This window comes from Pezoporus flaviventris, unplaced genomic scaffold, assembly GCF_033815535.1.
Source record: "Pezoporus flaviventris isolate CSIRO_AGI_PZ_B2104156 unplaced genomic scaffold, CSIRO_AGI_Pfla_v1 ptg000007l, whole genome shotgun sequence".
Taxonomy (NCBI): Eukaryota; Metazoa; Chordata; class Aves; order Psittaciformes; family Psittacidae; genus Pezoporus; species Pezoporus flaviventris.
Genome location: NW_026892555.1, coordinates 53107899 through 53135884, shown reverse-complemented (window position 1 = coordinate 53135884; position 27986 = coordinate 53107899). Strand labels below are relative to the sequence as shown.

General features: G+C 38.2%; 1 protein-coding gene across 1 annotated transcript in view; it reads left to right on the top strand.

Annotated features, from left to right (window-relative positions):
- The window catches only part of PIEZO2 (piezo type mechanosensitive ion channel component 2), a 295675-nt gene that overhangs the window by 79460 nt on the left and 188229 nt on the right, over window positions 1-27986 (top strand). Inside the window, exon 3 of the mRNA XM_061448817.1 lies at window positions 27501-27626. Coding sequence (XP_061304801.1) covers window positions 27501-27626 — 126 coding nt within the window. The remainder of the gene's footprint in view (window positions 1-27500; window positions 27627-27986) is intronic.

The following is a 27986-nucleotide window of genomic DNA, read 5'->3' as shown; positions in this document are numbered from 1 at the left end:
ATTCTCTAGCCACTTACTTAGAAATTTGTTAGGCTTGATGTCCATCAAATGCTTCCACATCTGTTGAACATGGCATACAAAGCACTGCTTCTAGGAGACCCTTTGCAAGTAACAACAAATTTCACTGAACTGACAAAACTGGTGAAAAAAAATCTATTGATTGCTTCAGTGCCTGCTAAATAATTATTTGCATGCAGGCAGGCATCTCTTTCATGGAGTGCTTCTAGTATTACCCTGATCAGAATAGTCCTTTTAGAAAACCTGTAATTTTTGTGATAAAAAGCTGTGCATAGAAAACTTGTCAGGTTTCTATTACCAAAATTTTTAGCAAGGCTTTAACACTTTTGCCAAGAAGTGAGGATTTGACATTCAGGGTGAAAACAATGTAATTTTGGCTTTCCAGTGAAAAATGTCCTGAAGAAAGCAGACACTTTCCATGAAAAGTTTTCATCTCTGTATAAAAGATTTATTAGAGAACAGGCACAGCCAGAAATGTTTTAGGCAGTACTACTACTCTAGCAAAGCTTTGCATAGATGGATCAATGTAGGCTTTATATTATGTGTAGACTATGGTGTATATTTCTTCTATATATTTTTAGTTCCTGTCCATGTGCTTGACGGAAGAAAGCATACTTTGTCTCTCACAGGTGAAATGAAAGTTGATGTAATTTATGAGAAAAGCAGTGTAAGCATGTGTGCTTGATGGGGATCAATATCTGGAAAAGCTGAAGTCTGTCCTACATTAAGCTGGACACTGGTTATGTCTGCTCTGTAGGAAAATGGGTTTCATGATGTACCAGCCTTTCTCCCAGGCATTGAGCCTGGGAAATCTATTAAAGCCCATCACAGCTGCTTCTTCCTCTCCCACCTTCACATGCTGTGGGGCTTTTTTCCAAAAGAAATCATGGAGAACAACAAGGATGGTATCTGCCTTGCACCATAGGTGCATCTAATGAAGGATGAGAGGGTGAAGGGCTGTTAGGAGTCTTAGTCTGTCTCTACAGAACAGTGTACTGTGGACAGAATTGCGTAAATGGAGAAATAATAGAAGGGAATCCACTCTGTCCTTGTCACAAGATCCTGAAGGGATAGGGGATGAAGCGCCTAATGTGGGAACGGAGTTGAAAATGTGACCCCCTAGCATAGATGTTTGTTGCTAGTGTCCTGCGGCATGAATCTAGCTCCTCTGGGTCAGCAGGTCAGTAGTAGGTTAAGGTTAACTAGTTTGTGCAGAATAAATGTATCTCCAGGGAGTACTGAGTCTGGTGAGTGAAATTACCGTATTCCAATAATTCAGGAAAATTTACCTTCCATTGTTAAGAGGGGGATGTGTTAGCACTGGAAAGTGCTAATTGTAAACCTTAAATTGAGTTTTCTTTATTATTCTTCTGTGTAATTAATCCCATGAGTCTTGTTTAAAGAAAAGAGATGATGCCTGAAATAATTACCAACACTTATGGTGCCCAGTGCTCTTGATAGGCAGCTCTTCGCTGTGGTATTTGGACCAGGTCTAAATCTCCTTGGCAGTCATTAATGAGTTGGGGTGGGAGATTACCACTTTATATATATATAGAGAAAAAAAACACTCAATATTATAATCTTTTTACATATTATTTATCTGTTCCTTTTTTCGCCATGATGCTCTGGGATGAGGAACTTTCAGAAATACACAAAAGGGTCTGCTTTGTCTTACCTTCCTTTTTCCAGAATTTACATGTTGGCAGAGGTGATCTTGTGGAAGGTGGTCCTGCCCATGATGGGTTGGAGGAGGTTGTAACTAGATGATCTTTAAGGTCCCTTTCAACACAAACCATTCTAAGATTCTGTGATTCTAGGCAGAAAATACAAGCTGACCGTTTTTCCCCTTGAATCAAGTGTTTTAATAGACTGCGTTGCTTGTGTGCATCTGCATTTATCACTTGTGAACATTGGCATGGAAAGAGATCCTAATGAATGAAGGAATTCTTTTTTTTTTTTTTTTTTTTTTTTTTTTATTGATACCCTAGCTGTTTAGCAACAGGGTTACTGTGGGCGCAATTTTTTTCTGTTTCTCTGACAGAAGACTCTGAGGTGCATGGTGCAATCTAGCGTGAAAAGCAGACAGACAAAATGTGTCTCATTTACCCTTGTGTGGGGACTGGTAAGGGTAAGCACCTCTTTGCATGTGTACAAACAGGCATCAACCCTGATTGCAATTGTGGGAATGCTCAGTGCACCCTAATGTTGCTAGGATAGAAACAGATACAGTAACCACAACAGAAAGGAATCTCTTTCTGGCTTAATTTTGGGGAGTTTACTCCAAATCTTGACCTGGTGATTTGAACATATGCAATTTGTAAAGTCAAGCTGTGTGCAATACATATTGCTGGCACCTTCAGGCGTTTCGTATGCATGTGGTGCAGTGTTACAGGTCCTGGCCTATTTTTCAGAGCCAAATTCTATATACTCAGCTGGCAATGAACAAAAAAATGTGCTTTGACTGAATGGATTTTGGCATAGGCATTCTGGAGCCCCAGAATTTCAACTCTTGGAGTTGAAACAAAAAAATGTTTAATTAAACTGGCAGCTTAGGCCTATAAATGTTTAAACTAATTTAAAAAGGAAAACTTAATTGCCATGTAGAAGAGATACAGGTCTTGGGTATCTGTTCCTTACTGAAGGAGCACACTTATTTTCACAGCAGTCTTTGCTTGGAAGCAGTGGTCTGGACCTGGAGATGAAAGGAGCAGAAAAGCTGAGCAGTGGATAGGTCAGAGATACTGTGCCTCAGCCACTACATCTCTTACAATGATATCCCAGAATAATGTGAAATATGAAGGGGTTCTGTGTGTGTGCAGGAAAAGAATAGAGAGAAAGTTAGAGGCCAGTTAGTTTTAAATGCAAAATTTGGGTCTGTAAGCTGTCTTCCACAGTACTTGAATAGTACCTTAGTATGGAGTTGTGAGACACTGGAACGGGTTGCCCAAGCAGTTTTGACTGCCCCATCTCTGGCAGTGTTCAAGGCCAGGAGAGCTGGGACTTGAGCAACCTGGTCCTGTGGGAGGTGTCCCTGCCCATGGCAGGGGGATTGGAACTACATGATCTTAAGGTCTTTTTCAACCCAAACCATTTTATGATTCTGTGATTCTCAGGAGATGATTTAAAATAAAAAATTTACACCAGGTTCCTGACCATTATTAAAAATCTTTGGGCAATTCTGTCGTAAGTGTAGCTGTTAGCCTTTTTTTCCTTAATTGAGTTTATCGGCCGGATTTCAAGTTAGATAATTACAACTAAGATTTTGTGAAGAGCTACAAAGAGGAAACCACGGACTCAAGAACAAGAGGTTTGAGCAATCTGTTGATACATAGAACTTGTTTTTTAATGTTACCTACTGGCAACTTATCAATTAATGGAATATTTACATGTTCTTAAATTTACCATTTATAGAGCACTCTAGACATGTTTATATTTACTCTGTTGGCTGTAGAGTTTCCCCAGGGAGGTTCAGTTGCTCTGGTATTCTCTGTCTGACCTGAACCACTGTGTACTGTTACTTTGATTTGCAAGATAGCTGCTGTAGTCTGGCTTGGAGGTGGCTGCATTTCAGGTAGGGGAAGTTTAGCTCAGCATCAGGAGGCTTTGTAAGATCTTCATAAAAGTTTGAGATACTGAGTAAGCTAGCATATACAGCACTGGGATTTGTATTAATAAGATGGTTTCACTTACATCAAGAAGACCTTTTTCCTGACTGACTTTAATAGTTTATGATATTTAGTTTTACAAAAACTCACCAGAGATGAGTCCAACCCCTTAGACTCTGAACTATGAAGTCACTGACTTGAATCCCTTCTTCAACCCCCAAACTGTAGCTTGGCTCCAAAGCAACTCCAAAACAAAGATCTTGTTTTGTGATTTAAATCTCTAAATCCCATGTGAACACTCTGATTTCATATCTGAGAGGTTTATTTTGGATTGCTCTGAACAGATTGGGAACTGTTTTCTCCTAAGCTGCAACAAGATATTTCCAAATTAGTTAACTGTGCCCCTGCAGAGTTTTAGGTGCTATAGCTCTTTTGATTTTATCCCCCCCCCAGCTTTTCTGGGCAGATAGAGCTCTGATGAGTGTTTGCTCATCACTGAGGAAGACAGTGAACCCTTTGTGGGGAGGAAGTAAAGTATTCAGAGTGCCAGAATATTCACTTGCTATGCAAATGAACAGGCACTGAAAATATACCTAGGAATCTGTTAAAAGGTCAGAAGAGACTGCTTAAAATGTAAAAATGTGTGATTTTTGTGCACAGACTTTATTCTAACCTATATTTAAAGGTGGGAGAAAGCAGTGGAAGCTTCTAGGTTTGTCAGTTTCAAGTTTTATTAAAACTTAGTGGCCAACATGGACAACTTTGCATTCCCTTGTGCTATCCTCTGGGCACCCCCTGCCTCCACATCTGTGGTTGAAAGAATATGCTCTACCAAAGTCAGGATTTCAGTTCATCTGATTTGTCTGTAAAATGCGCAAATCAGCTGCTAATTTTAAGTCTTATACTGACTGGATGATAAGAAGTAATTATGCTAAAGGGCTGTATCATGGTAAGCCAAATAGAAATGTTATTACTGGAAGTAGTTTTGGGAAGGCTGTTGCATCAGCAAAGGAACTGTAACCTGATAATGTCAGTCTATGTTTTAAGCCATTAACTGTAAAATGGTTACAATGTCAAGGAAAAGTATTGAAATACACATTTAAAATATATCTAATATCATAAAAGATGGATTGGGCTATAGGACAAGCCAAAGGCTGATTGATATATTTCTGTCTTTGGCTTTTGTATTCTTTTTTTTCCACTTGCCAGATTCTGACTTTCATACAGTAATAATCTTCTGAAAACAAGTAATTCCTGGTGGAAACCTCACATTAATAAAATAAACCAGATGGTAAACAACTGGAAGCATCAGTGAAACTTTAAACTGCTGTTTTATCATTCCTAAACCTGTATCCTGTATCCCTTTCCCGTTTCTTTTTTTCCTTCTTTTTTTTTCTTTTTTTTTGAGGAGGGAAGGGGGGCGGGGGGTTGGTGGTAAGGGGAGAGATAGAGTGGTGTGGCGCTTAATTTTGCTTAACCACTGAAATAAAGATTAAATAGATGGATAGGAAATGTAAAATTACTGATATCGAACAATGGACAGGTAATTCTCATTCCTGTGTGCAGTGGTGTAAGCCATGGTCTCTTGCAACTATCTAAAATAGTTTTTATTGTGTCGGAAATACATTGCTACTGTTAATATACTGGTGAGCTTTTTCATCATTTTTTTCACTGTTATGTTTCCTAAACATCTTTGCAGTTACATGACATCTGACCTGGATAGCCAGTAAGCAGTTTGACCAGAGCATAGGTAGCAGGATGACGATAATCTCTTCTTATTCACTCACATAAAAACTAGGGGTCAAAGTTGTTCCATTTCCTTTTACTGATGGCATTAGAAGGTCTTGTGCAGTAAGATCTTTTATTGTACTGCCTGGAAAATGCTTGGCTTCACTGTTCATAAGTAAGCTATCTCTGCATTCAGATACATAACCAAGAGAATTCAGAATATTATATATTCCTGAAAGCAAAATCTCCATTTTGCAAGGATGGGATTGGTTTTGGCTAGATGTTTTCCTGTAGCAGGTCAGCCAAACTATAATTGGCCTCCACTGATACTCAGAAACAGCAGTCATCTGGATCTGAGACCAAGTGGTGTGCAACACAATTTGAAATAGTTTCTTTTCTTTCGGAACTTTGAAAACCTTTTCCTTGCAATTGAATATCCCTAATGATTGGCCTAAAACCTGAGCCAAATATATCAACATAGGTGGGCACCAAGGAAGCCACTTCTTACTACATATAGCCATATATGCCTGAGTATTGAAGGAAAACAGTGATTTGAAAGAAAGGTTTCTGAAATGGAGTCTATTTTTTTTTTTTTACTACTACTACTGATGCTCAAAAGCATCATATGCACTTTGCAGACCATATGGAGTAATTTATGGTACTGTGTGCTTAAATCAACAAGAGATATATGTTTGTCATGCACAAAAGCTGGTTTGAGGCTTTGCTTCTTTCTTTGCTTCTCCTGGCAGACTGAGTTTATATACAGCAGAAACACTATGAAAGCAATACAAACACGTTTTATCCGCCATTAAGATGATCTATTGTGTCCTAAACTTGAAGTTTTGTGCTGTGAGCCTTTACTTTCATTTCAGCACAAAAATATGACTGTTTAGAGAAATCCATTTTTAACCTCAGCTCCTTTATTTGGTAGTTTAACCTTTTCCAAATCTGCAAAGCAGAAATGACCGATGTGTGGTTGGAGACAATGTCCTGATTATGAAAGAAGAACTGGGGTGAGGTTTCGGAGCCAATTGCAGGACATGCACTCGTTAGTGACCTTTGGGGATTTTTCTTTCTTGGGCAAATGGGAAGGAGTAGGTACTGGAATGTAACTTAAAGTCAGAAAGGCGTTTTAATACAATATTGAAAAACATTTGGTTGCATGAAAATTTGCCTCAGTGTTACTCTTGTGAGAATATTCAGATGGCTGCATGAGTACTTGCTCATGCTGATGTATACTAACAGAAATAAGTAGCAGAAATAAATAAGATAATTCTGGAAACTAGATACTGCTATGGTAGATGCAGGGAAATCCAGAGATAGGCTGTGTTCAGGATTTGCTACGGGAAAACTCAGTTGTGAATTGTAGGTATTTAATCACATTTCCACTAACTCTCCTTTGCATGTCTGACTGCTTGAAAAGTGCTGCAGTGATTATTTGTATAGTTAAATATTAAACAACTTTACATGACTAAAATGATCTAAAAGTCCCTCATAGCCTCACAAGGTAATAATAAAATTTAAAATTTTACTCACTTCCTCCTCTATCCAGCAAAACACTTTCATTAAGACATATCTTCAGAGAAGGGTATTAGATTTGGAAGCTGCAAAACAGATTTAGGCTGTGTCTGTCTAGTTGCTTCTAGGTACTTAGGTCTCACTTAAATGATAAAACTAGATGTGTGAGGGATAATGATAATTGAGATTCAGCAATAAAACTTATTATGGTGCTAGATAAAATCTCTTGTGGATACTCTGATGGAAGTAATATCCTGTGTGCGGATTAGGCAAATATATGTGTGTGTCCGTCCCAGTGTTATTTGTTTGTTTAGGATGTATGTGTGCATATGCCATTTTTCATCCTGAAATATGCCATTATTAAAGTTCTTTTAACTTTCATGATGACTTGAAATGCGTACCACCACTTTCTGGATTCTAAAATAGATGTGAGTTTTGGAAAAGCATTTTTCCACATACACGCACATCCTATCCACTAAAGTGTTATGAGCAGACACATTTTGTCCTATAGATCAAGAAGCTCCTGCTCGAGGGAACTAAATTGGACAGTAACAGCAATGTGACTTTTGAAAAATGTGTACGATGGTACACATGCTGTACATAATCAGCAAACATTTTCTTCCTAAGGATTATCACCATTATCGGTATTCACTGACTGAATAGATTGCATGTGAAGCTGCATCTGTCACTTAGAATGTGGCAGAAGGGGATGCTGTCAGTTGTTTTAAGATGATGAAAATCTTTCCTGAAGATTCAGGCCGCTGCTGTGAGAAGTGTCTGTTGACAGTGCCCTTGCAGCAGCATCTCTAGGCCTTCCAAACTTGTGGAAAAGTGATGTTTGGAAATCCATATCCTGCAAGACTGGTATTTGTGGGACACTGAATATCATGAGGTTCACCAGATTTCGCATTAGGTATGAATTGGTGCCCAAACCATATTTTGAGGTTCTCTCTCATATAAACCTTTCCTGAATGCTTCACCTCTGCTGCATCAATTGCTCTGCTGTAGTCTCATCCTGAGCCCTTTGTACTTGTGAAAAAGGCAAAATTCATGTTTTGCTCCATGTTTAAAGAGGCAAAATCTTGATTTCTCTTTTTCATCCAATTCTCCTGGAATTATCTCACATCATCTCTTCTATGCAGCCCCTCTCACTCGTAAGTTATCAATATTGTAAATTAACATAGTTTGGAAAGACTGTTTCAAGAGCACAGTGCATCACAATTTTCCATTTGTGGCAGAGATACACAGCAAGAGTTTAAGTTTTCTGTGTATTAATATCATTCTTTCGGCATGTTCCTTTGTTTCACTCCATTCTTTTGAACTTTCATGGAGAGCGAGGAGACCAGAAGACATGAAGTTCATGGAAAACATTCAGCCCCTCTCAGTACTGGGGCTGATCTGACCAAGGCCAGATCTGACAAGGAGAAAATTAAGAATCTGACCCTTAGTGAACTCAGATAATACTTAGAACTTAGCAAATACGTAAAACTGAGGTGGTAAAACTTATCTGAGTACAGATGCATGGAGTACTTTATCATAGGCTTGTATTCTACTTAAAGCTGGAAAATTTGAAACAGAATTGAAAATAAAGAAAAAAAAGAAAGCTCTTGAGGAAAACTACAATAATACCAGCACAATAGTTTGCTTTATCTGTCAAACTCTCTTTTTAAGTTCTTCTGCTCCAAGCACAATAAAGCTGCTTGTGTGCACGCATACTGCACATGCCAATGGCATATGTATGCAAAATAAAAATAAATTTGAGGGAAGATTTTAGATGGAGTGTCATTTAAAAACAAGCATCAATTTTCAGTACAGCGCTGTTCACTAAAATTACATTGCATGTGAGGCTTCATTAACAGCTGAAATTTTAAAATATTCTGGTCCTACTTTAAAATACAGATTGGGCTCCTTAAAATGTCTTTAAGTTCATTTAAAAACATCAATCCGTTTCAACGACAGTGATTTTCAGATGACTCACATTTAAAACAGTCTTACTTATACATGGGAGATAGTCTGTGTTAGTTAAAGTGTTGCCAGGATTCCTTATAAACTCGACTTTAAGCCAAATACAATTGAGTCAAAAAATTGGCCCAGCCTGAAAATTGCCGTGTTTGCTCAAATTTACAGGAAGTGTGTGAAACGGGAATGTTTTTTGGATGTTACCTATCTTCTCTAAGTTAATACACTTTAAAAACCCAAACCCCACAACCTGGCTCGCAAAGTAAGTGTTTAAATAACTCTAATATTCTTCCTGTTAAATTTCACCTTAAACGTAGCACTGTCTGTTATCTCATGTTGGAGAGTAGACAGATAGACTAAGTAATTCTAATTATGTTCCTGATGTCTTAAGTTCAAGCTACACGCAGTAAATAACTTACTTAAAAATAAGTTATTTACTATCTGCAGCAGAACTGTGTCAATACATTTATTGAATGGTGCTCAGTATTATGAATGCCACACTGCTGGAAGAGCTGCAGTCAGTGTGCCCCTTGTCAGGTACTGTAGAACACAACCAAGCAGTACAAGGCAGTGAGAAACACAGTCACAAGGCGATAATTCTTTTGCAGAAATGGAGAGAGAATGAGGATACTTAACTCTATGGAGACTCTGGCTCTCAGGGTATGAGTCACACTTCTATCACATTATAGCCAACTCAAACAAATGATGTCCAACAGATGACAAAAAAAATGAAATAGAGTCTCTCATCCAGAAACCAAACCCATGATTATTATTCATAAATTAACTAGTTCTGACCAATTAATCTACTTTTAAGTGCTTTAAGATACTCGCATGTTTTAGTAGTACAGCAAACAACAGTAGTGTCTGAAAAAGTATTTCATGGATTTTAAGCGAAGGCCAATCCTCGCAGTAAATTCTGTGATGCAGCTGGTGCCGTAAGAGTGGTTATGGAGGGTAGACACTAAACTGACTGATGTCAGTTCTAGTTTGAACCTGACAGACAGATGACACAGCATCCTGTAACAGCTAATTCGACCTTTTTGCAAGCAATACCTCACCTAAGTCCGTGATAGTTTTGAAACTTTTGCAGAGGTTTAAGTTCATTACTCCCCTCTCTTCCTACACTTTTTTTCCCCTCTGGGAAAATTAGAGCAAAATCAAACCAGCACTGCAAGTGTGCAGGATGCTTGTCTTTTCTGAACGCAATTCAGTGGTGTGTTTCTGCATTCATTGTGTAAGACCAGTAACTCCCACGTTTCAATGCTGACTAAGCAGCAACACCCATCATACAAAGAAAGTTAAAGCCAAAGCCCACCTTGATTTCAGAGTGTTAAATTCTGCCACAGGGGTTGGTGTTTTTCTGAGTCTCCTAACAGTAGATCAGCACAGTGCGTTTCCAGCTGTACTGTTACCCCGTGCCTTGAAACCTGAGTTGAAACTGATGCTCCAAGAGCTCAAGAGCTCTCAGAGCTCCAAGCTGCTTCCTTTCAAATTGCAGGGATGGAGAGTGGGACAGGAAGCAGAAGGATCAACACCCTGTTATAAGTTAGTGACCTGCTCAGGGGCGTGTGCCATACCTAAGGGACTCTCAGCAATACCAAACCTAAGTTTGTCTCCAGTTATGGAAATGGATTAAAACTGTTCTGGTTCACAAGGGAGGCAGTGAGTAAGAAGGAATCTGGTAGTTATTTTACAATGATGAACATTACAGGAAATGTGAAAGGGAAGCTTGTAAACTCGTATAGGCAGCTAAGGATGTACAATGTACAGGAAGATTCAATGAAAAAGAAAGAGGGTTGCTATGTATCTGGGAACAATTAAATCTGGGAACTTTAAAAAATGTGTCCCCACTTTGGTTTTGTCCTCACATTCAGCTAGTTGCAAAAGGCAGATATTCAGAGGTGCTTTTGGAAAGTAGGGGTTGAGAGCAACTGCCAGCTGTTACCAGCAGCACACCCTTCAGTTACACTTCTCCTCTGCTGCTGCATCGTTGAGGGACTTGCTAGTTCCAGGGTGCTCTCTTGTCTGCCATGGATCACAACGTGGATCAGAGTCCAGCTCTCCTGCTACTTGAGTTTTCAGGACATTATATATTTTGTTAAATGCTGTAAGTAGTTATTGCATGACAGTAAGGAAAGATAATTATAGATTTAATATTTTTTTATATTAGTAGATTTGGTAGAAGCCAGATCATTTGTGCTCCAGGGCATATTATTTATCTTGCCAAGACTGGACCTGTGCAATCCAAAACCTGACCCTCAGGTGATTTTTTGGTGATAGATAATAGGTACTATTCCTGGTTTCCAAACTGTTCATAGAAGGAGCAGGTGCTTTGCTCTTCTTCTGTGTCGTGGTTTAAACCCAGTCAGGTAACTCGTTCGCTCACTTCCAGTGAGTGGTGCCGAGCTGACAACAATCGAAGTCCGTGCCCGTCTCCCCCCCCCCCCCCCCCCGCACCGGGGCTCTCCCCTTCCCCGCTCCCGGAGGAACGGGGAGGAGGATCGAGAGAGTGCAACTCCTACGGGTTGAGACAAGAACAGTCCAGCAACAAATCACCACCGCTACTATCAGCTAAAACAATGATAAGGGAAAATAACAAGGGAAGAGAATACGATACCACCGGCCAAGAAAACGAGTTCCACCTGGAAGCCCCTGTCCTTCCGGGTAACTCCCAGTTACCCCCCACCCCGGGCATGACGTGCTGTGGTATGGAATACCTCCCCGGCTAGCCCGGGTCAGGCGCCCCGTCTCTGCTTCCTCACAGCTTCCCCTCCTCCCTGCCAGAGCATGAGCCTCACAGAGTCCTTGGTCAGGGTAAACATCACTTAGCAACAACCGACAACATCGGCTTCACCAACACTGTTCTCAAAACTAGAAGTCAAAACGCAGCACTGCACCAGTTAACACAAAGGAAAAAACATGACTGCTACTGCTGAACCCAGGACATTCTGACCAGTGCCAATATGAACCTCCTTTTTTAGGGCTCAATGCAAGGCTGTTAGGACTCTGAATGGAAGGAGATTGTTGAAATTAGAAATCTGGTATTTTCTTTTAAAACTATTTTCCTAGTTAGTTTCTCACTTACCTGATTGCCCTGGAGTTTAAACACAGGGTGATTGCAGCACTTCTTTTCAAACAAAACCAAGCAAACATGTAGAAATAGTTTTTTTTTTTTCCCCTTGATTTTTTTAATCCAACTGAATTCAGAGCAAAGGAGAGTACAATGCACAAAGGATGACAAAGAGCAAAGGGTGACAATGGGACAGATATAACACAGGGCATTCCATCTCTGTTACAGAATTCATCCATCTTTTCTGAGTCCATCTGGTAGCTAAAGATAAATCTGTTTAGTCAGTAGAAAAGCAACACTTCTTTTAAGCCCACGTTGAATGTTTGCGGGGGCTTCCTTCTGCCAGATGTTGCCTTCATGTTACCAACAGAAAGGTGTACAGAGCCATTTCATTTATACTCTTGAATTGGAGGTGAGAAATTCAGTCTGACTGGCATGTGAAATTTCAGTAGAAGATTGGAAATGTTTGCCTGATTTTCACTGATCTTCAGCCTCTTTGAGCAGTGTAGTTCAGTTCACTTCAGTGGAGCAGTGTTGATTCACACCAGCTCAAGCCTTCACCAGCTTGCAATTCTGTTTTGAAAGACCTGCATCCATTTAGTCTTTAATTAATATATTCAGGGGTTTCAGTATAGATTGGCTGGCTGGTTTCTTAACCCAGTGCCTTATGTTTCCTTTGCAGTATTTAGATTTTACAGAGTGTGGAGGTTTTCTCTTTCAGAAAATCATAGATTTCAGCAACAGAAAACGCATCTGAGTTGCAGAAAATAGTGTGTGTTACATCTCAGTCTTTGTATGGTTAAGCAAACAACACTGAATGATGGCTCAGAGTTTTCCTTAATTGTCTGTCGTCTCTTCAAAGTAATTTTAGATGGCAGACAACACCTGTTCTGGTTTTTAAGCCTTTCTAGCATATTTCAAATTCCATAATGTTTCCCTTCTGCATTTGGTAGCCTGTAATTTCCAGGTATAAAAAGGTCCTTTTAATTTGCCATGCAATTTCTTCTGTATGGCACAGATCTGGTTTTACCTTTATTTTTTCTTTAAATACTGTGGTTTTATTTAGAACTTGTTTCTAGTATTTAGTTCACCTATCATAAAATACTTTAGAGTCTTTACCTGATGTTTGGTTATTCCTTCTTCTACATTAATTCTGCTGGAATCTTGGGGCGGGGGGGGGGGGGTGTTGGAGGAGGTAAGCATATATATATATGTGCATGGCAGTTTTTCCCCCTTGTCTTTCCAACCCCTGAACCTGAAATACACTTGTGCAGTGAGTTGCTGCTTTCCTTGGATCTTTTCACAGCCTGCTTCTGTACTGATTCTCTTTAAACTGTTAATGTTAGTAACTTAACCGCACCATGTCAGGTTACTCCATGTAGCAGTACATTTGCACCAGCTAGAGTGTTTGCTAAGCGTTTGTGTGGGATTTTTTCTTGTGCTTTCATAGGTAGTCAGGCTTGGGATCCCTTCTGAATGCGTTTCATCCTACAGTTATGGTAACACATCAGTTACTATACTGATTGTGGGACTACAGTAAGACACCACTGTCTTACTACCAGCAGCAGTGGAAGAAAGTTTAACATTGTTTGCCAGCATGACAACTAAACGTGATCACTGAAACACCCATAAAAATATTACTAAATGAGACTGGTATTTTCAGTGGAATTCTCTTAGTTCTTCAGTCTCCGCCTACGCTTTATTGAAGGTCCCACAGAGCTTGCAGTGTTTTGTAGAGGGTTGCTGGTCGAGGTACATCACCGCTGTAATATCTTGCAACAACACATCTGTAATTCTTGTAAGTGTTCTCAGGAAAAGTCTCTGTAGAGACTGGAATGTCTAAAAATGTCATCTTCAGAATACTGCAAATGGGAAGCTTTTACCATGTTTCTTAATCTGTTCTTGTCTGGATTTTAGTAACTAGCTGTTAACTTGGTCTAAGATGTAAATGTTAGTCAAAATGACTTCTCTCTTGTTCTAGACTTCTTTTATTTTAATGAAACAAGAGATAATGGTAGTGTGAAGGGTGGGCCAGATTTGTAATAATTATGTAGACCTCCAAAATATGAGTTTAATCTTGAACTTCTTAAGGGAGGCTCCTTTGGCTTCAAGATCAAGAAAAGTAAGGCCAAATGTTAATCGTACTTAATGGAGATTGACTCAGCTGTAATTAAAATAACTAATGTAGTTTGACACATGCCAAAGTTTGCCATAATGACTTAAATATGTGGGATCATGTCTTTCTGATATGTTTGCAATAATTTCATTACAAGACAGCTAGGATATGCTACCATGAGGTGGCTACATCGAAATGCGTTCACATCTAAGCAGACCAGGCTGTAAATAAAAATGTTAATTCCTTCTGGGAGTTTCTTTAAAATGCTTTAAAAAAAGAAATTTACTCCTTTTCTGAAGATTCATTACACTTGTCTGGAAAGAGTACAGCTCTCTGTAACTAAGGAACAGTTGACATACACAAGGAAATGTGGTGTAATAATAAAGGAGAATACTGCTTCTCGCTGTGTCTGAGGAGAGCAAAAACCCAGATAGCTGTTCAACTACTGTCATGGCAGGCTGTCATGCTCCCAATATTTGTGTTGGGTGTCAACAGAAGGTCACAGAGTGACATACTGCTATTGCACTGCTGGAAATTCAGCTTGTGTCAACAGTGGAGCAGAGCCCGGCTTTCAGGGGAGGGCATGCATCCCTTGTGGGATGCTGAGGCAGACCAGGCTGGTCTGGTCCATCTGCCCCACTGCTATGCAATGTGGACAGCAGGCAGGGGCTGTGTGTCACCCTGCTGGAGTGCCCAGGGTGGGATGCCCAGCAATGGGACCAAGTTCTATTTAGTTTTTATTCCCCCAGCTTTCAGGTGTGAAACAGCATTAACTTGTTCATTACATGAACAAGTGATGCTTATGTAACTGTGCACACACAAATGTGCTCAGAAATACATCACAGAGAGAGCTATCTATCGTATAGAGAGATCAAATGTTGCCGTGTTGGTGTATAACCACAAACATGGTTTTATTAGCACGGATTTTCAAGGCTGCATCACTTACATGTGGCAAAAAGCCCTGAATGTGTTCCAGAGGTTATCCACAGCAAATGGCCCTGAAATCATTGTAGCAGCTCTTGCTATCATCTATTACCCAAACCCTACAGTTGTATAAAAACAGCCAATTTAGTACTGCTTTAAAATGTCGCTAGGATTTCAGAGGATGCTTGCTAATGCTCTGTGTTGTTGCTGTTCTTTCTCCAACATTGTTTCTCTTTTTGTGATTTCATAACTTTCTATGGAAAATTCCTAGTGAACTGTTATTAATTTGGTTGTACTTTTAAAGGAGAAATATGTGCTACAACAAAATCAGTTTTTTTGTTTTTTTTTTTTTTTTGTGAGAAAATGTTGATATTTGCCAAAGTGGAAATTCTTAACTTTGCTATGTTGAAAAAAAATGCAAAGAAAATACCTAAGCTTTGGTAAGTTCAAACTAAATAATTGTCTTTTTGATTTCTTGAGCTGAACAGTGGCATTTCATCACTCTTGCCAAGTGTTGTAAAAGTTCTTTTAGCAACTTCAGTTTCAGCCTGAATTATTAAACATTGGCAATTGAAAATAGACTTCTACTTTTGTGAGCTTTGTGAACATCACTTCATATAAAATATTTCTAGTGTGTTTTAGACTAAGTGAAGGTATGAATTTGTCTGCCTGGAAAATAGCTTAGGCTACTGACTTTGTACTGAATACAGATGTGTTTTATACCAGGAGTATATCTTTGTAAGACATACAGACATATCTTTTTTTAACACTGGACTTAGTGTTTTAGTTAGGATGCCGAAGGATAACATCCAATGCCCATTTTGCCCTTCGTTGTTGGACTTAATAGTTAAATACTTTTTAATTTGTAATAATCCTACAAAATTCACACAAGTATGAATTATTTCGACACTTCACTCTATTACACACTAAGTAATGCACTGTGTTGGAATCAGAATTGCTTCTTTGTAAATTATGTACTTCTACTTTAGTCTTGCAGAGAAGCAGGAAAGTATTATGCACAAGAAAATGGAAAAACAGCAGATTATTTTAGAATGATTAAATTTTAAAATGTTTTTATGTTATGTATCTTAACGTGAAACATAGCCAGATGACATTTACGTTTAGTTCTGCTTTTGGTATAGAGATAATGCTGTACAAAGCAAGATCTTTCCTTTTCCAATTTCCAGTATATGCTATGCTGGAACTGTTAAAGCACAGGTGTTTTCTTGTAAGGCTGAATCTAGATGACAGAATAGGTTTTGCATACTGTTGCCTCTCAGCATTTAAATGAGACTAGTAGCTGTGCCATGAGCTGAGAAAAGATTGTTTACTTAGTGTATATTTATATGGCCAGTACGTGTTGTGTACTCTGATGTGTTGTGTACACAACATGTATGTATATACATACATACTGCTAAACTGATGTACAGACATGTCTCCATAATAATTTCAAAAGTAAGCTTCATTTCTTATTTCATAGCAGTATTTCTGAGGTTATCCAAAAGTAAAACCAATCTATACGCAAGTGAACAAGTTGTATGTTTCAGGTTCTTTCATATTAGAAATGCACTCATTCTCTGCTAATCGTAAAAAACTTTTATTGATATATTTCAGGAGAATTTTTATGGAGTTTTTCCAGAGCAGTCGTAATAGTAGTCATGATAATGTGATTACGCTAACTGTAGATTAGGCACTACACTACTTAAGTGCTGTCAGTGACTTAAAGGACATTCAGAGGTCATACAGCCAAACAAGAGTTTTCTTCTTGTCTTGCACACTTGAATTTCCAGGCATGACAGATACAAATTAAATTCTTATTTGATTGCTTTGGTTTCTTTCTTTTTTTTTTGAGAATTGCTGATAGGAGAGAGATATATTGGGTGCACCCAAGCTCAGGCTCTCAGGGACTGCTCCTGAAACCTCTAGCACCCTTCAACATTCCACAAAAGGCACTAAGTGCAGGATCACCGGGCTCTTTTGGGCACTTGGCAGCTTTAGACTGGTATTTTACAGTGTTGAAGTCTCTTTGACTGTTGTATAACCTTCTCCGTGATTAAAAACACTTAAGTAGTCTTTAAAGGTATACTTAGCTCATCTTCCTGCATAGTCTTGGACAACGGTAGAGGTAAGTTTTCTGTTCCTTTCTCCTGGTTGAGGCTTGTACTTCACAGCCACTCCATGGTAAAGAACTGAGACACTACTCTTAGTACTTGTAAAGAGCACAGAATATCTTCATCCCTCATATCCTTCATGTTCTCCACACTTTATGCCTCTCAAAGTTCCCTGTGTTATTTAGGGTTTGTTGTTTTTTTTTTTTTTGGCAAAGGCAACATCAGCAAAAATTTAAAAATCCAGCCTGTGAAAACAGTGACCTGTTCTGTTGCACTTCTTCGTTTTGCAGAATGCTAAAACCATTCCCCGTGAATTGTGGTAGTACATAGATTGCAATCCATCATTTTACATGCTACTTCCATATTGTTGCTGTCTCTATATATGGGCTTTCTTGTTCCATGCCTGTTTCTCCTACTACATGGAAAAGCATCTAAAAGTGCTCAAGCAGCAGCCTTTTCTAACAGGCATCCACAAGAAGAGAGGTAAATAGTCCAGCCCTGTATTCCAGTCCCTAGTGCTTCTTGCAGAGTTGTTTAAGGTTGTCCCACTGGCCCTACTGTTGTCCAGGGGATGATTCTGAATCCTTCTACCAGAAAGGCAGATGTGTGAGAAATCCCAGCTGAATCACAGTGATGTCTCATATACCATTCTAGAGGCCTCTTGGATCCTGAAACACTGCTTGGACAACAAGTGGACTACATGTGTGCAGAGCATAGATGCCAAATTCAGCTTCAGTGTTGTAGCAGTTTTACTACATTTGGCTGCAAGATTCCCATAATTTTTGCTGTACGTGAAAGAATGAAACTACTGATCCTTTTATGTCTACCCCAGAGCACAAAATGCCAGATATATTAGATCTAGTTGGACATGAGTATTACTCAGCCAATGTCATGGAGTGAATACTTGGTAATTGGTTATTTTTAATGGTGAAATACAGCAATTTTGAAAAACCTTGGTAAAAATCCCACAGGGCTACTGAGAATAACTCAAGTATTTATCTTTCAAGACTGCACGTTCTTTCCTTCAGGTAGTTTTGATATGTGGATGGAATAAGTTGGTCTAGGACAAACTTGATTTATTGTTAGGCAGTCTTCCTTACGATAGGTTCCAGGCACTAGAATATACATAAATTGTGTTTTGAGAGAATTTATTTTTTCAGAAGCAAGCAAATAAAACTTACAGTCTTTGAAAGTGTCTGATGTGACAAGAGGATTTTGAAGGGTATTTCTTGTGGTGGAGATAGGTAAAATTTCCAAATAAATATCATATGTTTAAATGGGCATGCATCTGGTAACCTTTAGACAGTCAGCTGTGTATATGAGGAAAAAAAGATGATCCCTTCAGTCAGTGAATGCACTGGTTTCCTTTTACCTCACTTGTGTTCTTGTGGAACAAGTGTATGTAAAGGTAAAGTTTAGAAGAAAAATAATCATGCATGAAACAGTGGTCACTGGGTTGACATTGTCCCATAGGAATGCAGTCCAGGGCTTGTGATACATGCATTCACAGAAGCATTAGTTCAGAGCCTCAGCAGATGTTGAAAAAAAGAATCATGGACATAAGGGAATAAAACAGAGAATGAAACAGAACAACATTGTACTGCTATCTACAGACAGACTATGGCTGTATTTTATGTGGTGTCCAACCCTAAAGGGGATGTAGTAGAACTGGAAAAGAGTTCGAAGAAGGTTGATTGGGGTAACAGAAGTACATGCAGCAGTGCCTGAAGAACAGCTAAGCATGCTAGGGATCTAGCTGGGAAAAGATGCAAGTGAAAGGCTGTATGACTGGGAGGTACAAAATCATGAGTGATGGGAAAGGATGGATAGTGACCAATTGTTCTCTTCTTATAATGTGAGAACTAGGAAGAAGGAAAAGGATGTTGTTCATACAGTGAGCAGTTGACCTGTGGCAATTCCTGCTGCAGGATATTGTGTATGCTAAAAATTCACATGGCTGATAGTGAGACTGGAAAAGTTATGGAGGAGAAATTTACCAAGCAGATCTGGTTCAAGTGATCTGTAAAAGATTAGCTGCTTGGAGGGAGTATTAATGTTCTTGTGTGCTTCCCTAGACATGTGCTTATGGCCGCTATCCATTACTGGTGAGAATGAACTTTTGGTTTGTACAAATGTAGAATCATAGAATAGTTTGAGCTGGAAGGGACCTTCAAAGGTCATCTAGTCCAACCTGAATGAAATAAGCAGGGACATCTTTAACTAGATCAGGTTGCCAAGAACTGCATCCAGCCTGGCCTTGACGTTCTTAGCTTCCTTTATGTTCATAGATTCTAATATTTTAACAGTGGAAGGTATGATGATAGAGATTCCAGATTGATAGTCAATTTTGCTATTGTGTTATCCCCCCTCCTGCCCCCGACATCTCACTCTTTTTAGTTTCCTTTTCATGAATTTTTATCAGAAATTGAACTTCTTCAAGCTGCTTAAAGTTTATTCTATAATTTCAGAGAGAAATTTCCCCCCCTTCTAGTCTTGGACTTGTTAAACCCAGATAATTAAAAAATAGTAAATTTCTTCCTCCCAGATTTGAGTACTACACCACAACTCTTTACCTTTCCTGACCTGTATTCATAGTATCAACCATTCATTTTGTTCACAGAAGCAATTTAAAGTTTCAGAATGTCGATACCTGATACAGATTCTATCTTTTAGCCTGTGTTTGGACTGCTGCCACCAAATGCCTGGCCCATGATTAGTAACCATCCTAGGAAAGAAAGTCATCACTGTTCGTTCACTACTCAACTATACACTTACCTGAAAGACACCTTGCTAACATGGGCTTGACTTACTCTAACGCTGGCCGCCTTTTCCCACTATGCAAAACACAGGATGCATGTATGCCCTTGCTTAGGTTACTTCAGCTTTGTGTAGACAGGAGGGCTTAGTGCTTAAGACATTTGCATTTTTGAAATGCAAAGTTGAAGTTGAAACATCAATGACTTTCAGCTCAGCGGCTCTTCAACTGGGTCATGAGCTGCACTATGTTGTGCAAGAGATAATGAGCGCAAATTCTTCAGAAAGATGTTAAACTCTTTGCAAGACTTGTGGCTGAACTGAACCAGCCTATAGAGCTTCTTGGGAAAGTTTTTCCAAGGTTAGAAACTCCTAGCGCAGTGTCCACTGTGAGTTCAGCACACATTTACGCACACTTACTCCCTTGTGAAAACAACATGATGTAGAGTTTGATTTGCCATAGTTGTATTGCTCTTCTTTAAATAGCCTTCTAGCCTTCCATTCTCACTCTGCCTTGCATCAGATTTGTTTGCTGCTTATCAACATATATGAGTGGGCATTTAAGGAAGAAAATTATTTACCTCCTAGTCGGTACAGATTTAAAAAAAAATGTGTTTCAGTTCTGTAGCACATGAGCTGCTGTTATCTCCCATTACTTAGAAGTTGTTTGGACTCTCAGTTGCTGAAAGTGCATAGTACTAGGTAGTTACCTGCTCTTTATGACCACAACAGAGGAATGAAGAAAATTGCAAGCAGATAATAATGGCTGAATTAATTTGAATTCAAAATAAGTATTATGATAATACCAAACATGGAGAGTCTGGTTTCTCAAGGGAAGTAACTTGAACTCTGTATTAAAAGCTTCAAATCCTCTTGCGAAAGAGCAGCTCTGGCTTAAAATTGCTCAGTATTCATATGCACTAGTGTCTGACGTGATCTTTATTTCCTGTATTTAGCTGGGTAAAGTCACCTTAAGTCAAATTAAGAAGCAGACATCAAGTAGCTGTTGTTTGCTTTGAAAGCTTATGAGTATCATCTGGAAAAAAAGTGAGTGGTTAAATTCTGAGTCTTGTCTGACAAAATATTTTGTTAACAAAATGGGTAAATTGCCTGTGTAAACTTGCGAGTCAGAGATTGACTAGCTTGAACGATGGTATTGTCTATTGATGTAGAGGATACAGCTCAGTTCTAGTAGTATTCTGGGCACGAAAACTTCTAGGAAAAACAGGAAATCATGCAAGAAGCTGAAGTAAGTAGGCATTTATTATCCTATGCAGCACTTTTTATGTTTTCATTTCTAAATAATTTTTTTCGTCTTTTTTTTTTTTTAACTACACATAACATTTTTGACTGTATACCCAAGTCTGGTTGGCATTCCTGCAATGTGAGTGTCTGTCACTAAACTGACTTTTTTACTTCTTAGAGCTCTGTAGTATTTTAAAAAGGGGAGAGAAACAGAAATGTAAGGAAATACATAGGTATATGAAAGAATATAAAGAAACATGCATTTTGCATTCAGCTACAAAGCCTAGAACAATGTGTCTTGTTTTGCTTTATAAAGTAAAGTGTTTAGGTAATTACCTATTTTGTGATAAACTGTTACAAATTCCTGTGGTTTTATCATTAAGATAATTACCATAATATAGTTTGAAATGTAAGGGAATACATTATAGTTTAAAAAGTTGCTTGAATTGAAAGAATTGTGCCTTTTTTTTTGTGAATTAGAATTTTTTTCCATGGGGCACAATTCTAGATTACAGATTTGGCTTCATACAGGGATAGTGGGCATGTTCAGAAAAGCATGGGCAAAACTGCTGAAAAAGTTGGAAGCTTGCTGGAAATTCTGAATCTGAAATCTTGTACTTCTCTGCTGTGGATTTCTTTGGGTCTGCTTGAGCACATAGTTTTAAACATAGTTAAAAATAATAGTGTGACAAATTGAGTTGTTGCTTGTGGATACACATTTTAAGGCTTGGGCATGGGCAGGTACAGAATAGACCATGGTGTAAGTTAGTTGCGCTCTATTTTTGTCTTGCTGCTAGAAATCCAGGGAGTGAACCAAGTGGTTTTATATTTTTGCAGTGGTGGTGCCTGCACACTCTTTGGCGGTCTAGTAAGCTCAGATCCTCTGGGTAGAAGATGATGTTGAAATACAAGATACCCTTTGGGAAAAAAATTAATGCATTTCCTATTAAGCTAAATATAGATGTACCAATAACGATGTGTACTCTGCAGTGGAAGGACGGCAGCACTTTCAAGAAAAGAGGAAGTAATTTTCGTTATTTTGGGTAGAAAATGATAGCACTTTTTTAATCATTAAAATAATTCCTGGCAGCTTCAGGATGGTTTAAGCGTTATCTTTTTTGAGTGTACTTAAGAAGTACGTGTAAGACGTAGTGAATAGGAGCTGATATTCAGTTACTTTCCTTTGTAGATCAATGGCTTGCCGTTGCAAAGTGTACAGTGTACAAGGCACACCATTATAAAATTTTATTCTTAAGTGTGGGCCTTACAAACGATTGCCTTCCTCTGTCCCTTTTTCATAGCTTGGTCTTAATTTCTTGCCCGCAGCTGCCCTGATTCACAGTGTCAATGATGTTGACAGACTCCTATTTGGAAGCATGCAGTGGAAGATTAAAGTCTTGGGACCTTGGTTTCAGTTAGGCTCTGAGGTGATGCTAGATTTCTTGGTGGAAAATCAAGAAGTTAAGCTTTTAAGATAGCTGAAACAAATTCTGTGGGACTGACCCTGTTGGTGATGCAGAAGTTTACCTTAACCAGGCCTTGTCCCCAGAGCTCTTTAATTATATGTTTGTTCCTTACTGATGAAGAGGTTTATTAAAAAATAAATCCTGACTGGCTGTAATATGGTATGTTTATTAACTGAAGTGTCACTTGTTCAGTAGATAAATGCATATTAATATTTATCACTCACTGTATGCTATCAAAGATTATATGAAAAGTGATTTGTGCTTTGGAATTTAATCTGCTGTGATCTGAATGAAAAGAGTTGTGTAAATAAATTCCCAAGCAAAGCTATTGAATTAATATTGGATGTATTGCAGAAGTTTTTGGTCCAGTGTATGGCTAAAGAGATGTTAAAATTATTCAGAACCCAACTGACAATGCAACACTAAGACTACATTAAAAAAGAAAAAAAAATCCTAATGCAAAGTAATAACAACTTCATATAAGTCACCCAAACACTCTAAAATCTACACTTTAGGTGAAAGCATGCAGCATATGTATGATCATGATAAAGGAATTACACTGTTGTAATAATAAATGGTTTTAAATTAATTTTTAGAATGAATTTTTTTCCTCCTCTGTTTTCCTTTTACTGATATCATAATGGAATGCAGAATGAATACTGACCCCTTGAATTTATCACCTTCTGCATATAGGTGCTTAGTACTACTTATTGAAAATCAGAATGAATTGTTAGTAGGATTACTGACTTTGTTAGAGACTCAACCAATTATTTGTTGTCAGATTATACTGTAAAAGCAAACAGATGTGATTCTTAAAGCAGGTCTTAGTGACAACTGGCCATTTGGTTATTGGTTATTTAGCGCACCCTTTTGAAAGAGGCTGTTAGGAAGTTCCAGGTGTACAGCAAAAACCTGAATTCTGTCATACTCTGCTGTTTCAGGGAAAGGAGTAGCAGAAAAGGTCACAAGACTGCCTGTCTAAACATGAATGTACTGTTTGTCTGTGTTGGAAACAGTGTGAACAGCAGGCTCCACCTTGGCATACAATCATGGTGTAGGCACTCAAGAGGTTCATGTGTTTGTTGAAGGCAGCAGTCCTACTCGATCACATTCAAATAGTTGTACTGAAGTTACATGCCTGTGGCTGGGGGGCACATGCCATCACTAATCCAGCTCTTGGCTGGATTAGCTTTGGAAAATAAGAAATGGATACCTCTGCCATGGTGAAAAAGCTTTTGGCCCTCTTGAGTCTGGTTTAGTGTTGCAGCTGGGCTGGAGAGAAAGAGTGTAATGAAGCCATTGTATCTTGACAGGCTTCCTGCAGGTTTGATTGGAGGGGAGAAAGCCCTTTCCCAGGAGCGTTTTGGAGGGACATGGAGGCTGGCGCAACCTCCCTGTGTGTTTCTGAGACACACAGGGGTAAGTTTCTAAAGCCATATGCCATGTTTTGGTCCCACTAGGTGCCATTATGTCACACTGTACCTGAAAGCAAACCCACTTTTCATAGTTTTTAAGGCCAGTTCTGAGGCAAATCTGCTCTCCCCTTTCCATCCACCACAGTTTTCTGAAGCTTGTGTCACCGCAGTGGTGTGAGTAAAAGCAGAACCCAGCGCTCAGGCTACAGAACCAGTGTTTTGCCAGAAGATTTTTCTTATTTTAGTCTTCATGGACATACATGAGTCTACATCTAAGACAGAAATGGAGGAATAGGTGTTGCAATTTCTGGTGTCAGCTGGGGCGATGTTCTGTCCGTGCAGCTTTCTGAACAATATGTATTTCCTTCTCTGTGGGACAGTCAGTGTTTGTTCATGTCCCCAGGGATTTTCATGTTAGGGTAGCTTAACAGTTAAGGTATGTTTTAGCAAAAGTATTGTAGCTGTGACTGCATTAGAGTAAAGAAAAATAAAAGAAGGATAACAAAAATCTCTTCCTCATTGTAAGCAGCTCTGTTTTATGTGAGGAGCTTAATTTCGGCTGTCTACTCACCATCTTAGTTCTGTACCCATACAGTTAATTTTTTCTTTGTGCAATTTAGAACTAAGTTTCCAGTAAAAAGAAAAAAATATGTGTAAAAATACAGTCAAATGGGTTTATCCAAATCCCACTATAAATTGAAGTTCATCCCTTATCCAAATCTGTCACTTCTTCCTTCGCATAAATTATGTATCCGGTAATTCTCTGATTTTTAGCACTCCTATTTCTCCCAAGTTGTTGATGTCTCTCCAAAACTTTTGAAATTAGGGTCATAGTATTTCTTACTTTTCTCCAAATACTACTTGTGGCTAGTTTCTGCTGGCGCAGCTGAATGTGGTGCAGGCAAAGGGCTTCTGCTCAGTAGGATCTGATGGTGGTCTTCTCCCACAGATGGCCACAAAGCGAGTTCTTGGGAAATGTTGTAACGTGCACTGAACATGTCTAGCTGCCTTCCGAATGTGTATTTCCCCTGCCATATTTACCCATACACTGAGAAATTGTTTATTATGACGGGTGTTAATAGTCCTTTAAAATTTTCCTAGCAGCATTTCAACATTTCAAGATATGTATTTTCAACATTTTCTACAGTGAAAGAAAGACAACTGCAAAAGTTAAGGCTTCATAGAAGAAACATTTTTTTCAATCAGCAATTCAAATATGTTTGCTTTCAAGCTTTAAAAAATTAGGTCTAAAATTGAGATTTATTTTGGAGACATATGGCATTTGAAATACTGAAAGAGGGACCCAAGATTTTTAATGGTTTTATTTCTTCCTGTGGGAATAGTTTGGGAAATGAATGTGTGTTGGCTAATTGTATTGTATTTTTTTCTCCTTTGGAAGCTGACTGAAACAGTTCTATCAAAACCTTCAAAATCCACTTCTATGTGAAAAATTCCATGCTTGATATCTATTGAACTGTTTACTCCCAAGCACTGAGGAGAGTTTGTGATTCAGAACTTCAGAAATCACCAGACTGTCTGTGGAATCTGTGTATTTTAACACAGCTGTTATATCTGTGGAGTTTGTGTTGTCAAGCTGTTGGTCTCCAGCATTGAGATATGTAATTTTTTAGTATATTGTGAACATGCAGCTCTCATAATACCATGAGCAGAGGATCAGGTAATGCAGGAATAAACTACCAAATATTCAAACTTACCAAAAACTTGTAAAAGCTAGCAAAATGCAATCCTTGGATTTCAGTCCTTGGCTTGCATTACATATGACATCACATTTAATACATGATTTGATAACGTATAGCTTGTCATAAATTCATTCTTTAATGATTTTGAAAATATTTTGTTATTTATGCTTTCATAGTGCTTAGAAGTTGTTTCCCTAAGCCAGGACATCAGGCCAGCTTCTGTGGAAGAGGAGCAAAAAATGACCTTTGATCCAAAGAATCTAAAATCTTGTTTTTGTTGTTTTTTTTCGTAATTCTGTGCAGCCCAGGTTGTCTGCTTTCTGTGTACGCTCTGGTGTCTTACCAGTAAAGACTGCTGAATAGGTCGTACAAAACATGTATCTAGTGAATGTATCTTTCTTTTCAGATCACAGAAATTCATATGTAGGCTCACTTTTTCCATTTTTCATTTTGTTTGAATTCTTTAATCTCTTTATTTAAAAATAAAATAGAGAAGTTTATTACTGGCATTTGGTAATCAAAATTTGCAGTCAAGATAGTGATCATGTAACAGAAGTTTGGAGTGTGATGAAGTGAGATAGTCGAACTATTTCTAGAATTGTTGAATCATGTTTATCTGATTCTTTGCTTTATAAACTCCCATTCAGACCATCAATGACATGCTTGAACTATAACGAATATAAAGCAAAAAGCTGTTTTACTGGCTAGATACAGGATATAAACAGTCATCTTTCTAGTAGATGCTCATAACAGATACATGAGAATAAGTATGAACAAAACTGGCTGTGTGTAGAGTGAACATTTCTGAGGTGTACTCTTCTAGTTCTGCCCTCCATAGCCATGGCTTTATTTGTAACCTTGAGTAAGAATTCCAGCAGTATTGGTTTTTAATCTGTAAACAAAAAAATAAGAATTACCCTCAAATGCATAAAGTAAATGGTGTAAAATCTTGATATAAAATATTTTGAAAATAGAACTTCTACTGCTGATAGGTCAAGTAGGGTAATATTTAATATTGTCTTTTATCAATATTCATTTGTCAGCACAGCTTAGTCTTGAAGATTAATATTTTCTGAAATAATAATGGTTTATTTTATTCATGCCTTGCAAGTTTGGCTGCCTGTGATTAAGCTGAGTGTCTCCTAGAGGATTTATTAGGCATCTTCTAAGTCTTCGTCAAACATTTTCTACTGGCTTTTGGATACAGATATGCAATGAATCATAGAGGAACCATGACCAAGTGTATCTGGCTTCAGTGTGTACAGAAAATTGTTTTCAAAAGCTTCTAAAGGAAGAGAAAGAGGGCAGTTTGCACAAAGCAAAACATTCATTTGAAAGTATACCTGTACTCCTGAGCCAAACTGAGGCTTTGTGTTGTTATCCCCCCTCCCATGTAATTTGTTTTGGTAACAGTAATTTGATTAATAAATTTTTATTTTCTCAAGAAAATAAGTCTTCAGACTAGATAACATTGGTGGTAAGCATTGTGATGTTATTATTGGTATAAAATGGTTACCTGAGACTTGAGAATTTTTATTTTATTTTTTTTTATTAACTCAAAAAGTCAAAGTCTGACCTCTTATTCTGGCTAGCAAGTTTATTTCCTGGATTTTGGTGACAAAAGGAAATATCAGTAATAACAATCATTGGGGTTTGTGATTAAAGAGTACTCAAAGACACTATAATTAATGTATGTTTTTTGCTATGATGTTGATCCTTCAGGGACAATCATGAGTAATGTGAAATGAGTAATGTGGAACAAACTTGTAGAAATATCTTTGGTCAGCATATTTTTACTGGTTTTATGCTGAAAACCTTTAAGCAATGGTTAGAAATTCACCAACTGTATGTATGTATATTTTGTTTTTTAGGGCATACAGGACGATTATTAAAATCTCTGTGTTTCACCAGTCTATCATTTCTGCTGCTGCACATCATCTTTCAGATTACAATAAACAGTCTTGAAGCTGGAAAAACTATTGAACCTGGTTTTAACTGTGAGTAAAAACTTTTAGTTTTTATTAGCATTTTAAGTGTACAGATGCTTCAGTGTTTTGAAGGGTGAAGCACTGATGAGAAAGCAGTTAGCATTGTGCTCCTGTGCGTTTGAGTTTACTTCTGTTTTCCAGCTTGTTTTCTTAAGAATCAAAGTTAGTAGAGCAAGAAGACTAGATGGGTTTAAGAAATAAGAGAAGTGTAATAACTATTTTGTTTCCACCAGAGATACATTTTCTTTGGGTTTAGCACTGACTATTGTATGTCTTCTACTTTTAGGCTGTCTCATCATTCCCAGATGTGAAACAGAGGTGGCTACATGTTTATGTTATTAGGTCATAATACAAATGTATTAAGAATAA